The 14,406-nt window shown below is 39.9% G+C and overlaps 1 protein-coding gene across 2 annotated transcripts in view; it reads right to left on the bottom strand.

Annotated features, from left to right (window-relative positions):
• Window positions 1-1,850: 1,850 nt before the first annotated feature.
• PAK5 (p21 (RAC1) activated kinase 5) overlaps window positions 1,851-14,406 on the bottom strand; it is a 287,140-nt gene continuing 274,584 nt past the window's right edge. For both annotated transcript variants that reach the window (XM_072800084.1, XM_072800085.1), the window contains 3 exons: window positions 8,597-8,722; window positions 6,308-6,442; window positions 1,851-4,102 (listed from right to left, as the gene is read on the bottom strand). In XM_072800084.1, the coding sequence (XP_072656185.1) occupies window positions 3,947-4,102; window positions 6,308-6,442; window positions 8,597-8,722 (417 nt within the window). In that variant the 3' untranslated portion in view covers window positions 1,851-3,946. The remainder of the gene's footprint in view (window positions 4,103-6,307; window positions 6,443-8,596; window positions 8,723-14,406) is intronic.

Here is a 14,406-nt window from a genome sequence, read left to right as displayed (position 1 = left end):
TCACTTCTCCCTCGGCCATGTGGAGTGAGCTTTCTGGGATCACCTCCCAAACAAAATACTTGTATCTAAGTCTCTTAGTTTCTCCTTTTGACAGAATCCACACTAAGGTAATATATTTATTTGACCTGGAAATACAACTGAAAATGCACACATGTGAAGGCTCAAGTTGGCCGACTTTCATGAACAATTTGGATTTGTACTACATCGTGTCACTTACACAGAACTGCTCCTGCTTGTACATTTTGTACCTGCTTCAGACTGCATTGATTTTTTCTCTGCCTGGAATCTCATTACCGTTTCTTTGATGACACAGTGCTATTCATTTGACTGGTTTGACCAAAGAATCTGAATTCATTGAGTTGTTAACTTCGTGGAATGATTTTATTTTTTCAGTAATTGCTACTGAGTGGGTTCTTCCCAGTGGGTAATGGGGATAAAACCATAACTCAGTCTGATTCCATCTGTCTAATCCATTAAAAAAAATCAATCTCATTCTAATTCAAAATTACTCCCTTCTCTTTTGCTTGGGCTAAGCTTATATTAGTAAAAGAGACAGCAGTAGATAGGTAGTGGCAGGAGATATGGTATGCATTCTTATCCTTTTTTTTCTTCTAGATCCTTCCCCCAAACCATGGGGGTCTCACACTAACATATGGCCCAAATATATGGGGAGCAACCTGGAAGGGAGGGTCCAGGAAAAAGCTGGCTGCAGTCCGCTGCCTTAAAGATGCTGTGGGAAGAAGGGGAGATGCCTGAATGTCATTTGTGTCAGTCTTAAGGCTACAACCTCTGCTACAGAGAGTGGTCTTAGTTATAGATGGTACATGTAGATTTTAGAGTAAGGTTCAGCTCCACCCTGACCCTTTCCCCCAGCAGAAAATTTGCCTTATCTCCCTTTAGTTCCCCTGTGGTGCATGCCTCCAATGTGCTTTCATAGTTAGGCATCTCATTACTTGGTTAAGTGGTTTGACCTGTTCCCTTTTCCCTCTCCATGGCCCATCACAGACAAAGGGACCTGGTACCTTCTTCCATTTCCTGCAGTGACTTCCTGCCTGGAGTGGGGGTGGGGGGATGCTTCCATCTTTCTCTTCCCTGGCACATGGCCCATCCTTTCTTGGCCTGCTTTCTCAGGCTATTTCCTGAGGGTTTCCACCCTCTGAAATTTCCAGGTTAAGAAACGAACTCTTTAAAAAAAAAAGATTTTATTTATCTATCTGAGAGAGAGAGAGAGAGCAGGGGAAGGAAGGGGAACATGTCAAGCAGACTCTGAGTTGAGCACGGAGCCCAACATGGGGCTTGATCCCATGACCCTGAGATCATGACCTAAGCTGAAATCAAGAATCAGATGCTTAACTTACTGAGCCACCTACACACCCCAAGAAATGAACTCTTGATATACAAGCATCACTCTCAACATCATGAGATAAATGTTAATGACTCCCTGGTCCCCCAAAAAGAGGAGACACCCAATACTGTCTTCCAGTCTTACCAGAGAGCCTTCACTACACCTGCTCTAATCCAGAATAATCTCCTTTTAATGTCTTTTGTCGGCAAAAGTCTTCCGACCAGTTCAGCATCTTTGAAACAGGGAAGTGAAGTGAGAGTCTTCAGTTATCAATCTGGCTTTCCTTGCATGTGGCTTTCCAGAATTTAGTAATTTTAAAAAATCAGTTGTGGTATCTTTGCCACAGTCTTGCACTGTTTGTGACCTCTGGGGATGGGAATATTTATCTTTAGTTCATGTCATTATGATGTTACATCTAACTTTATTCTAACTCATTTGCATTCCCCAAAGTCATAAGGAAACCATTCTTGGTTACTCAAGAAAATAAATTCAGGAAATCACTGGATTTTCTAATAACACGATGGGAAAAAGGCAAACATTTATTTTTATTTGCAAGTGCAGTTTCTGCCAATAGTTAGTGCTCACAAAACCTTTTAAGCTACAGTAACTTTTGGTAAACTCAATGAATATTTATAAAATACCCAGTGATAAGAAAATTACAGAAAAATTTCCATTACACTGTTGAAAATGTTTGGAATCCAAAATCCACAATTTTCTGCAATGGTTTTTAATATTTGTTCTCATTAAAAAAAAGATTTTCTTTTGCTTTCTACTTCTACATAGTCCTGGTTAAATTAATACAATCTGTACCATGAACTTTTAGGACGGTCATTTTCTGCATTTAAATTTTTATTCATACATATTTATATTAATATTTTAATACTTTACATAAAACATTGATTTGTTGTGTTTTATGAAACAAAATTATAGATCCCATTCATGGTGAGACATTTCCAGTTTGGGGGAGAAACTGAAAATCTAATCTGTAGAAGGTCATTTTATGCCTTTTTTTCCCCTTTTTAGCTATAATAAATAATTAGCAACCTATTAATTACAAAAATTCTTAATTATGCTTAGAGCAACCAGAGAGCATTTTCACAGATTTAAATTCCTATTTGTTACAGTATGTAACATCATTAAGAAAAGCCTCCGGTTTTCCAGTTTGGTAACAAATGGCTTTTTTTCTGATGCATAATTAATTGAAACTAATGATGACTATGTAGCTCTTCCAGAGTTTTTAAAGGCAAATCTATATTGGCCTACAGTTAACATGCAAATTCATCCAACAAGCAACACAAAATGTATTGTAGTAGTCATTCATTTTTATCAACATTCAAGAAGACCTAGTCAGCAGCACAACTCCCCTATGTCGGAAACACATTATAACATGGTCACAACTGAAGTCAGAGCACACCTGGTAAAACACCCCTTCCTAATTCATCCTCTAGAGTCAGTCCTGACTTCCAGCACAATACATGAACAATAGCAATTAATACTGTGGTACGAAGGTAAATACAGACAAGAGTTTGGTGTGCTAGCAAACAGTTTTAAAAACAATGACAAACAAAACCAAACATCTTGCCCTGTTCTCTCTCCTTTCCCTTGGTGAGACTGGAATTCTCACAGTCTTACTTACACATTCAATTTGGGGAACTGAGTCCAATGATCCTAGTGCTGAAACTGTTCCCTTGATGGGAAATTTGGCCACACGGAGACGTCATACCCATTTGAGAAAGGGCACTGTGGGGAACACCTCACTGTGCAAACCTCACTGGCCTGTGATGAATAGCCTTGAAGGAAAATTTGATTTTTCTGAATATTTAGCTTTATCCCAAGGAGTAGTTTGGTGGCCTCCTGTGGCTCAAATTTTATTATTTTTGGTTGGATAAATGAAATCTGCACCTCTATCACCATCACTCTTAATTCTTCCTCTATCACATAAGACACTTGTTAAGATAAGAAAGATATTCTACTAAAGCTGACGGTGATTGAGAGTCATTCAGTATTCAAAGTTCCTAAAGAATCGTTGGTTCTCTGAAAGGGATAAAAAAGTAGGAAAGGCTTTGTTCAAACTCTTGCTAGTAAACAAGTATTACTTCAACTGATACTATGGCTACGTGACATCAAAGTACTATAAATTATCAAAACTATAGTACAGAAAAATTACAAATTCATTGCAAAATACATTACACTGCTACCATTAAGAAAAAAGTGCTTTTTGTTTTCCTTTCTTTTTTTTTTTTTTTTTTTGCCAGAAAAGTATTCTTTCAATATAGAAAATCCTATGCGTTACCCTGCATGTGGCTAGGATATGTCATAACGGAGTTTGTACGGAGTCCTTCTCTGATTTGCTGGACAAAGGGCTGAAAAATATAATAATGACTTATTAAAGCCATGTTCCAAATGACCACGCCAGCTGTCAGTGGAGAGATGCCTGTTTAAGACACAAGAAGATGCCCTGGTATGTTGAACCCTGCCTGTCATCACATTGTCCCACCGACCAGCTGGTTAGAGTACACAGGCCTTTTTTCATGTTCTTCATATTCTCCTGAATTATTCTCATGTCCTCATCTAGCTCTTCCACCTATTTGAATCCTCTGCTCAGTGGTGTCTGTATTGTCTCATGAGGGGAACGATGCAAGATGGTGGACCTGCCAGTTTCAAGAATGGATGTCCAAGGAGTTCCTGGGCTGTGGCTCTTTGTGAGGGTTCCCTCACCAGCATCAGGTCTAGGAATCCCCGGAGCACTGAAGAAACCTGTGAGAACACAAGATCCCAGCCTGAGGACTAACACAGAAACCCAACCCAGTTTCCCTAAAGTGGTTTTCTGGCCACTTCTCAGTTAAGTTATTCTATCAAACAACATAAAACTCTGGAAAGTCAGCTTGAGAAGAAAGAAGTTATGGATGCAAAAGCAGGTGCTGACTTTATTAACATATGCTGTTTTCTTTACCTTCTTCAGTGTACGTGCTATTGAAGCGAGCACTTTTTTACCTTCTTCAGGTTTGAAATAATAGGAGCTAATGATAGGGCAATGAAGAATGACAATTGGTTTGCTAAATTAAATAATGGGAAGAATGCATTATGAAGTGCTTACTATTTATAGGCACCAGTCACACACGTCTGATGAAGTATGGTACAAACATGGAATATTTTTATTTTTATAACAATAGCAACCATCTAGGCTTTGTGGACTCCCCCTTCTTGAAAACAAACAAAGTTCTATAAGGATATCTGACACAGATACCATGTTTTCCTGTAATTTCTTGTAATTTACTTTTTGAAGTATATCTTACATACATTCAAATTCATGAATATTAAGTGTATGTCTTACATAGTATACATATTTACACCTATTTACTCTCTAGACCCATCAGAATACAGAACATTTCTGCCATTGCAGGGGGTTACCTCGGGCCCCCTTCCTGTTAATACACATCTCCCTGCAAAGGGTCACCACTCACCTCACTTCTAGTAGCATAAATGAATTTTGTATCTTTTGTCTTTTACATAAATGGACTCATATACTGTCAATTCTTCTCTGTCTGGCTTCTTTCACTCAACATCATGTCTGTGGGCTTCATCTCTGATATGTGTAGTAAAAGCTTTAATCTTTTCATTGCTGTGTGCCCTCACTGTTAAATTGTACCACATATAATTTATCTATTTGGAAAACAACCTTGGTGTCTAGTTTCTGACCATTAGGATTAAGGCTGCTCTTGTATGTGACTTGGAAGAGCAACACACCATCTCTATTGGGTGTGAGACTATTTTGATACCATGCTTTTTTACTCACTTTTAATTATCTAAACTTAGTCCAATGATATTAAAGTTTTAATCTGTTCAGTTCAAGCAGTCCCTGTCTTCTTGCAAGGTCACACAACTATAGGAGTGATTCTACTGGGGTTCTTCTCTAAGATTTAGGGGTGAGGGGAGAGGGTAATTCTCCCCTAAAAGGCAGCCTCACTTCCTCTCAATGCTATAACGCAGAGAGGAGGGGAGGTGTGTGTGGTGTCAGTGTTTATATGATCCTGTGGAAATGGCTACTCCCTCCCAGTAAGCCCTCTCCCTTCACTCCCATCAGCAGTTCCCAGGGTGGTGGTTCTTTGACTCAGCACCATTATTTCCTGAGCTTGACTCTACATGGCAATCCTCAGAAAACAGGAAAGATCTTACTTGGTCCCTTAATCATGCCCTTCATTGCCCTGTACAATCTAGCCCCTGCCTACCCTCTGACATGTCTTGCCTTTTCCCCTGGCTCACTTTGCTAGCCACAGAAGCTTTTCATCTTGGCAGAAGGCCTTTGCATCTATTGTTTCCTCTGCCTCAGACATTTGTCTCCCAGATCTTTGCATACCTTACTCCTTCCTTGTATTCCTATTCCAGTTCAGATACTCTGTCCCCAGAAGGGCTTCTTTCACCCTTCAACCTAAACAAACTTCCAATCCACTCTCTTGCATACTCCATTGCATTACAATGTGTGATTTACTTCATAGCATATTCCACTCTCTGAAATGATTTTGTTTATCCATTTGTTTGTAGTTTACCATCTGCCTCCCCAACCCAACTAGAACACAAGCTCTATGAGAGTCAGGAAATCTGATGTCTTATGCTGCAATATCCCCAGTAATTAGAATAGTCCCCAGTATGTCATAGGTGCTCGTCGAGGTAATTCTCTTGGAGTAAGGTAAATCTTGTCTGATTGACTCTTCTAGCCAACCCTTCAACAGAGGACCCAGTTGCATCCCATTTTACAGACAAACTTCAGAGATGGAGAGGCTGAGTCCTTTGCCCATTGAGTGAATAGGAAGAGCAGAGATTTGAATCCAAGTGATTCTAATTCCAAAGTCCATGCCCATAAACCAGGATCTACTCCTGGATATACCATTCTTTGAAGCTACAGAGAGATTGAAAAAAATCTAAGAATGATTTTGAACTTCAGCAATAGATACTGCTTCTCACCTTGTGTAGGTCCTTCACTCTTGGAGGTAAACTGTCCCGAATCCTCCGCATTGCCTGGAGGGGAGGCTCATTGAAGTAGGGGGGTTCGCCATCGATCATTTCTATCACCATGATCCCAAGGGACCAGATGTCCACCTGTCAGGCACAATCCAGTGGTTATCTCAGGCAAGGAGAACATTCTGAAATGTGTGTCCAGGGGACCCAACAGATTCACACCCACTTATAAATTAATATGATATTTGTAAACTTTGAAGGTTTATAATTCACACCCACTTATAAATTAATATGATATTTGTAAACTTTGAAGGTTTATAATGCCAATAATGCCAATAGATTTATTTATTTATTTATTCATTTATTTATTTATTTTTAGATTTTATTTATTTATTATAGACATAGAGAGAGAGGCAGAGACACAGGCAGAGGGAGAAGCAGGTTCCATGCAGGGAGCCCGATGTGGGACTCGATCCCAGGACTCCAGGATCACGCCCTGGGCCAAAGGCAGGCACTAAACCGCTGAGCCACCCAGGAATCCCCTGCCAATAGATTTAGAGTGAACTGCCGAGTTACCAAGTTTTTGCTAATGGTCTTCATTTGCTTTTTAAAAAATTGTTTTTTTATGTTTTATTTTATTTAAATTCAATTTAATTAATATACAGCATATTCATTTGCCTTTTAAAGACAACTTCAGTGAGATTTCTGCCATTTAGGTACACAGGACAATCTTAGCATTCTGGAGTTTAGAACTTCTTTTTTTTTTTTTTTTTTAATTGCCAAATTTGGTGGTTCCTACCTAAGGGCAGATGAGAAAAACACCCACAGTTTTATGTTTTGAACATAGAGAAGTCAGTTGTATTTAAACCATGAAAAAGGCATTTGACATACTCATAACACACTGCAAAAAGCTACATTGCATAACACCATATATGCTGATCCCTTTATTTATAATTTTATTTTTTTAGAGATTTTCCTTTATTTATTTGAGGTAGAGAGAAAGAGTGAGATACCATGAGCAAGGGGCAGAGGGAGAGGGAGAAGCAGGCTCCCCACTAAGCAGCAAGCCCCATAAAGGGCTCTGCCCCACAACCCAAGACCCGGGATCTGGACCTGAGCCAAGGCAGGCGCTTAACTGACTGAGCCACCCAGGGGTCCCCAATTTGATTTTTAAAAACAGTTCTTCCTTCCCTATGCTGCGCTGTGGCTCTTTTCTTTGCATTTTATCATTTTGGAGCAGCATGTGCGAAACCCTGCTTTATAGAACCATTTACAAGGAACAGAGAAAAGAAAAGGAGGAGACAACAAGAAATTCTTTTTGAGTAAAGAACAGGCAGTCAGGACAATGAGAAGGCAGAGCTGGTCTGTAAACTCCCCGCAGGGCGCTTCCCCTTCACAGCCTCCTCACCCCTCTTACCAGCTGCATGCCTGCTCTAACCCTTGCTGTGATCTTCACAGAGAATTTATGCTCTTGGGACCACTGGGAGAAAACCAAGTCGAGTACTTCTTCAAGGGCAAGTAAACAAGGGAAAGAGAGCAGAGTCTGCCTTCACTTATGCCAATACCCTTAGTCCACTGGCCCATGCCACTTCTCCACGCTTCTCCTCCCTTAGAATCACCTTCTGCACCATAATGTGTGGAAACGCTGTGTGCCCGGCCGGAACGAGCTCCTTGCGGTCGTGCGTGTGGACTTGCCTGCTGCCACAGCGCTCGCTCACACCACACACTCCCTCTCTAGAAGGCCTTTCTTCCACTCCTTCCGGCCTCTCATTTTCACATACCCAAAGCTTATCTCTTAATAGATTATGAACAATTGGTTCTTTTCCAAATGAAACAGAAATTGGGCCTTATTTTAAAATACAATATTTTCCATGGGAAAACCCATTCCCATGGGTTTCCATGGGAAAACATTACTACTCAGCCAAATACTACCTCTATTTTGCAGAGCTTTCTCTGACCCTCTATCCTTTGAATCATGATACCCGCTCATCTGTGCATCTCTAGCCACTTTTCAAGTTGCATTGCCTTGCTTTGAGTATGCTGCCATCGAGGGTGGTGGAATCAGAGTTTGCCTGATTCCCTCCCACCCCCAAGGTATATTTAGGGCCTCAGTAAATGCTCTGGATCAATATTGTGGCAGTCCCCTGCCACAACCTACTCTGTGACAAGTCTAGAAATGGGAGTCAAATATGGAGTCAAAGTCATCATCTTGATCTGTGGTCATTAACTTTCTCAGAACCAATGCACCCTTAAGCCTGTCCAGCCACTCCCAAACAATGACTGTCACCCCCTTACCTCTGTCCCATAAGGTAGCCTCGAAATCACCTCGGGCGCCATCCAGTAGGGAGTGCCAACCAGTGATTTCCTTTTTGGCACCTCTTTAGAAACTTGAGCACAGAAACCAAAGTCAGATAACTTTATCTGAAAAGGAAAGAAATACATCAAAGTTAACAATCTAAATATATCAGCTTCCAGATGGAGGAATAGACTTTCAAATTCAAAACAAAACAGTCTCATGGACGGGCCTTGGAAATATTGGTGGTTGTCAGACCTTTTTTATTGGAAAGTCATGATCCATTTTAATGAAGAAACCTCCCATAGCTCCACCAGGGTTCACTTGCAAATGTGAAACCAAAAAAAGTTACAAATTACACTCCAAACAACAAATTTGTTAAAATTCAAACCCACAACTTTAATTGAATATACAGATGATGGTTTGGTGTAAACAAATTGCTGTTTTTTTAAAGTAGGCTCCATGCTCAGTTTGGAGCCCAGCACAGGGCTTGAACTCATGACCCTGAGAACAAGAACTGAACTGTGATTAAGAATCAGATGTTTAAAAAAACAAAAAAAAAAAAAAAAAAGAAAAAGAAAAGAAAAAAAAGAGAAAAAAGAATCAAATGCTAAAAAAAAAAAAAAAAAAAAAAGAATTGGATGCTTAACCGACTGAGCCACCCAGGTACCCCAGTAAATTGCTATCCTTAATGAGAGTTTTATATATACTGTTGCTGTTTAGGTTGTTTTGCATTGAACACATTTGGATTTCTAAGTACCATGAGATGATTAAAATGATCTGCCCCATCTCTGTATTTGAATTAATGCAAGACCCCATTATATAGAATGCTGAGATATCACTTTTAAGTTTGGGCTCTTCTTTTTGTTTTCCTCCTTTGCTCATGACAAACTGAATTTGCTAATGTGAACATCAGTGTAGGTAAAAATATGAGTGTAGAAACTTGGTATTAGCACTTGGTTACTAGGGGTTTAAGGTGGCCATCCTACTGACCCAGTGTATATATATGTTATTTATCTTGGATGTCATCAAAAAGGAAAAAAAAAACCTGAAAACTCTTGCACAGAGCTTTTAAGATTACTATTAAGAACCTACTGCACCATTAGGTTTACTGTGGGCTTATTTACCCCAGATGACCAGGATTCAGTTTATTTCTGGGGGCCATGATTCTGGTTCATGACAACTTTGTCTGAACTTCAGATGGCCTCACTGAAGAGGACTGCCACTTGGGGTTGCTGGTGATGAAACAATACAATCAAAGAAAATAATGGTTCAGAATGGGCATTTAAAAATAAAAATTTCCATAGATTAAAGATATAGTCTCTACAGCACAAATTCTCCCTTAATTCTCTTCAGAACTCCCTGAACGTTTTCAGTCTTTTTCTCTGGCTCTTTCTCTGCTGCCTGCACCTTAAATACTGGGCTTCTCAGGGTTTGGGGTCTTTACCCTCACCTCTTTATATGTTCTTGCTGGGGTACTCTGGGTACTCCACATGGAGTTGATTTTTATGAAAGGCGTAAAGTCTGTTTCTAGATGAATTTTTTGCAGATGTATATCCAGTTGTTCCAGCACCATTTGTTAAAAAGACTATCTTAGATCCATTGTATTGCCTTTGCTCCCTTGCCAAAGATCAGTTGACTCAATTTATGTGGGTCTATTTCTGGGCTACTTGGTGCCACTGGCCCATTTGTCTTTTCTTTTGCCAATACCACATTGTTTCAATGACTATAGCTTTCCCATAAGTCCTAAAGTCAAGCAGTGGTAGTCTTGCATGACTTTGCTCTTCTTTAATATGTGTTGGTCTTTTGCCTCTCCCTATATACTTTCTAATCAGTTTGTCCACAAAATAATTTGCTTGGATTTTGACTGGGATTGTACTGAATCTATAGATTGAGTTGGGAAGAAATTACATTTTGGCAATATTGAGTCTTCCTATCCACAAACATTGAGTATCTCTTCATTTAGTCCTTTGATTTTAGCCATCACTATTTCGTAGTTTCCCTCGTATAAATCCAGTATGTTTTGTTAGACTTATACCTAAATATTTTAAGGTATTAGTGTAAGTGGCGGTGTGTTTTTAATTTCAAATTCCATTCATTCGCCGCTACGATACAGCAAAATGATGGACTTCTGTCTAAAACCATATATCCTTTAACCTTCTTATATTTGTAAGTTGTTTTAGTTTTTCTTGTTAATTCTTGAGTTTTCTACATTGATGATCATGTCATCTGTGAAGAGAGACAGTTGTATTTCTTCCTTCCCAATATGTATAACTTTTATTGTTCCTTTCCTTGAATTACTGCATATGTGAGTACTTCTAGTAATATATTGAAAAGGAGAGGTGAAGGGGAACATTTTTGTCTAGTTCCTAGTGTTAGTGGGAAAGTATATTCAATTCTTAATTCAAGAATATGAAATTCATACTTCAAGGCCCTGGTTACTTCTCACTTCTTCCAGAATTTTTCTCAGGAGCCCATATTGATCTCTCCCCTCCCCAAATGTGAGAGAATTTAGCACTCATTCAATCTTGAACTATTTTCAGATGCTGATTTTGTTCCTTCAGCTAGAAATGACAGTCCTCATTGTGAAGCCTCATTGTATTACTTAAGAGCTGGGAAAACAGTAGATACCCAAAAAACACATGTTGCTAGATGTATTTTATTTTATAATGACACATACATATATCATAGTGGATCATGTGGTAGAGGATATATTAGTACTCTTTCTGAAACCATTATTAACTTAACTGAGGATAGCTGCTTTAAATTCAAAGTTGGAAGACAGATGAAATAGGGGTAAAGAATTGGAAATTATTTGTGTCTTTTTCTATTTCCTTGTTCATGATCTCCTCTCTAATCAGGCCAAGGTTAGTGGTGGTGTGGCTTGGGGTGGGAAGAAATTAGATTGCTCCAGATGGAATGCTAGAGAAAGCTGGTTTAATGGAGAGATGATTTTCTCAACTGCTTTGGCATGTCAAGAATCAAACCCAGATATGTAAGATCATAGATTTCTCATGTGGTATAAAGAAGAGAGACTTGGGGCCTTAGTAGCTGGTCCATAATCCTTGTTGTCCTATTGTAAAAGGAGTCTACAATTCAGGGAAGCGAAAATCCTATAGTCCATTCCTTTTAGCTTGAAATTATTTTCAGGAGAAGACAAAGAGCAGCCATTTGGTTATGGCAGGTCCCAACCCTATTATACATCACTTCCGCCACTCCAAGCAGATGGTGGTGGCCTTCAGAAATACCAAAGTAGTAAATATCCCCAAACAAGGGAGATGAACAGTCACATGCATCTGTGTTCAGAGGTAATATTCAAAGTATTTAATAACCAGAATCATCTAGACCAATTGGAGTCTAGACACGAAGTTGAGCTGTGTACTGGAGTGATCCCCGGGGGCTTTACCATCTTTAATGAGGCAAGGGCATCCCAGTAAAGAGCTGTTATAATGGGGGATACTCCAATGACTTGAAACAGTGGCTATTAACCAACAAGAATGAAAAGATAGTAATATTTCAATAATGGGTATGGATATACTACTGAATGCTGGCTGAATATGAGCCTTGGTTATACCAAATGTGGCCTCCTGAAGAGATGGCACAACAGGGTGGGTGGGGGGAAACTTGAGGCAATGTTATTGGCTTCCATGGTCTTTGTTGTGCAGGGGTCCAGAAACTCCTCCAGATCTCAATGAAGGAATGGAAAAGTGCCTGGCACAAGCCTATGGTTGGCATGAGGAGTCTCAGGATGGCTTTCAAGACTTGAAACAGGAGGCTGAAGTTGTGAAATGCTGCAGAGGCACTTTCCCAAAAAGCCCAGCAGCTGTGGGACCTGTTAATCATCAGTGGTCACCAGTCCTTGTAGCAGAAGAGGCCAGTTATGCCAAGGCAGGGAGCAGAGAGAAACAAGAAGATGGGTCTTATATCCTTCACCTTGAGTTCCCAGAAGTCATATTTGTCCCTTATTCTAGACTCCTTGAGAAAGAGAAGGGTGGGAAATGAGAAGAGGGAGTGGATGGGAGCCAAATCTGAAAGATTGAGGTTCTAAAGGCATCAGTTAAAGCTTACATTAATGTGGTTGTGGGGCTCCTGGGTCGCTCAGGAGTTGAGTGTCTATCTTTGGCTCAGGTCATGATCCTGAGGTCCTGGGATCACATTCCACACCAGGTTCCTCACAGGGAGCCTGCTTCTCCCTTTACCTATGTCTCTGCCTCTCTCTGTGTCTCTCCTGAATGAATAAATAAAATTTAAAAAAATAATGTGGTTGAACTTTAATAGACAATGTTTATTTAAGTAGACTAAATTTAATAGATTGAATTAAGAGCTGCTTTTTGTTTTGTTTTGTTTTGTTTTTTTAGTCAGGTGAACTTTGTGAAGAAGTCTAGATCAGTTTTTAAAAATGGGAAAACTGGGATCTCTGGGTGGCGCAGCGGTTTGGCGCCTGCCTTTGGCCCAGGGCGTGATCCTGGAGACCCAGGATCGAATCCCACGTCGGGCTCCTGGTGCATGGAGCCTGCTTCTCCCTCTGCCTGTGTCTCTGTCTCTCTCTCTCTGTGACTATCGTAAATAAATAAAAAAAATTAAAAAAAATAAATAAAAATGGGAAAACTATAATTGTGTGTCTATATGTTAGTGGTTATCTCCAGAGCTCTAGTGTGAGTAAATTCGTAACCCTACTACGCAGTGAAGGAGGAACAATTTTGCCAAAACATTTTTTTTTTGCCTGTAAATTTTGAAAACCTAAATTAAGCAGGTGAATGTATCAGCATTTTGGCATTGGCAGTTTTTAATTTCAACACTTCTAGTGTGGCTTTCTTTTTCCAGACATAAAAAAAGACCCCAAACCTGCCTAATAATTATTTCCTGACAATATGTAAAATAAGAAACTGAAACTCAACACGGGAAGCTACGTCTGTTCTTCTTTTGTAGACGTGGAAGTGGTTTTACATGAATTTTTTACTCATTCAAGGACATAAAAGACAATTCTCTAAAAGAACATAATTGCACACAACACTCGTCCAAACAAGTCTGCAAGTAGATAATGAGAACTCAAGTACTGAGTATAATAAAGCACTATAGGCAGATCTTCAAATCACACAGACTCTAAGCTGAGCCTTATTTCAGATAGAACTGTACAACATGGTGGATTAGGAAATACTTTGTCTCACTAATGCAGTTAGGTTAAGAGAACTGCAACCAACACACTGCCTGCCAATCTCTTAACAGCAAGCAATGCAGCTTGTTCCCCAGGGGCCAGAAATTAGAGCTTAGAGCTCAAAGCAGCTCTTTAAAGCTGTGATCCTATTCATCACAGTGGATCCTGGCTAGGAATCAGGGGCCGCACAAAAACGTGGGTGGTGGAGGAGAGGCGGGGGTGGGGGGGGTGTATTCACAAGATAGCTACAGGTTTAAGAGAGAAGGTAAAACCCTCATTTTGTAAATCGCATACGCTCTAAAGAATTCATGCATCTGCTTCAGGTTTTTGCCAAGGCAAAAAGATGGCTGTTTTTGTGCCTGGCTCCCAGGTAATGAGGTAATGATATTCAAAGTGTGTAGCATCGGCATCCCCTGGGAATCTGGGAGAGATGCAGGCTTTGGGGTATTACCCAGTCTGGTTGGAATCAGAATCTCTGGGGAGTGACCCTGGAATTTGTTTTTTTGGCTAAGGTCTCCTTTGGTTTCCATGTTCACTCCAGTTTGAGAACTTCTGTTTTGAGAAGAGCAATGACCCAGGAATGGAAAGAGGTAAGAGAAGGGGCCAGACTGATAAAGATGTCTCCAGTGTAAAGCCCCACTTCTTCAGCTGCTAAAC

This window comes from Canis lupus, chromosome 26 (genome assembly GCF_048164855.1).
Source record: "Canis lupus baileyi chromosome 26, mCanLup2.hap1, whole genome shotgun sequence".
NCBI lineage: Eukaryota > Metazoa > Chordata > Mammalia > Carnivora > Canidae > Canis > Canis lupus.
Note: the sequence above shows the minus strand (reverse complement) of the source record. Positions and strands in the feature narration are given on the sequence as shown.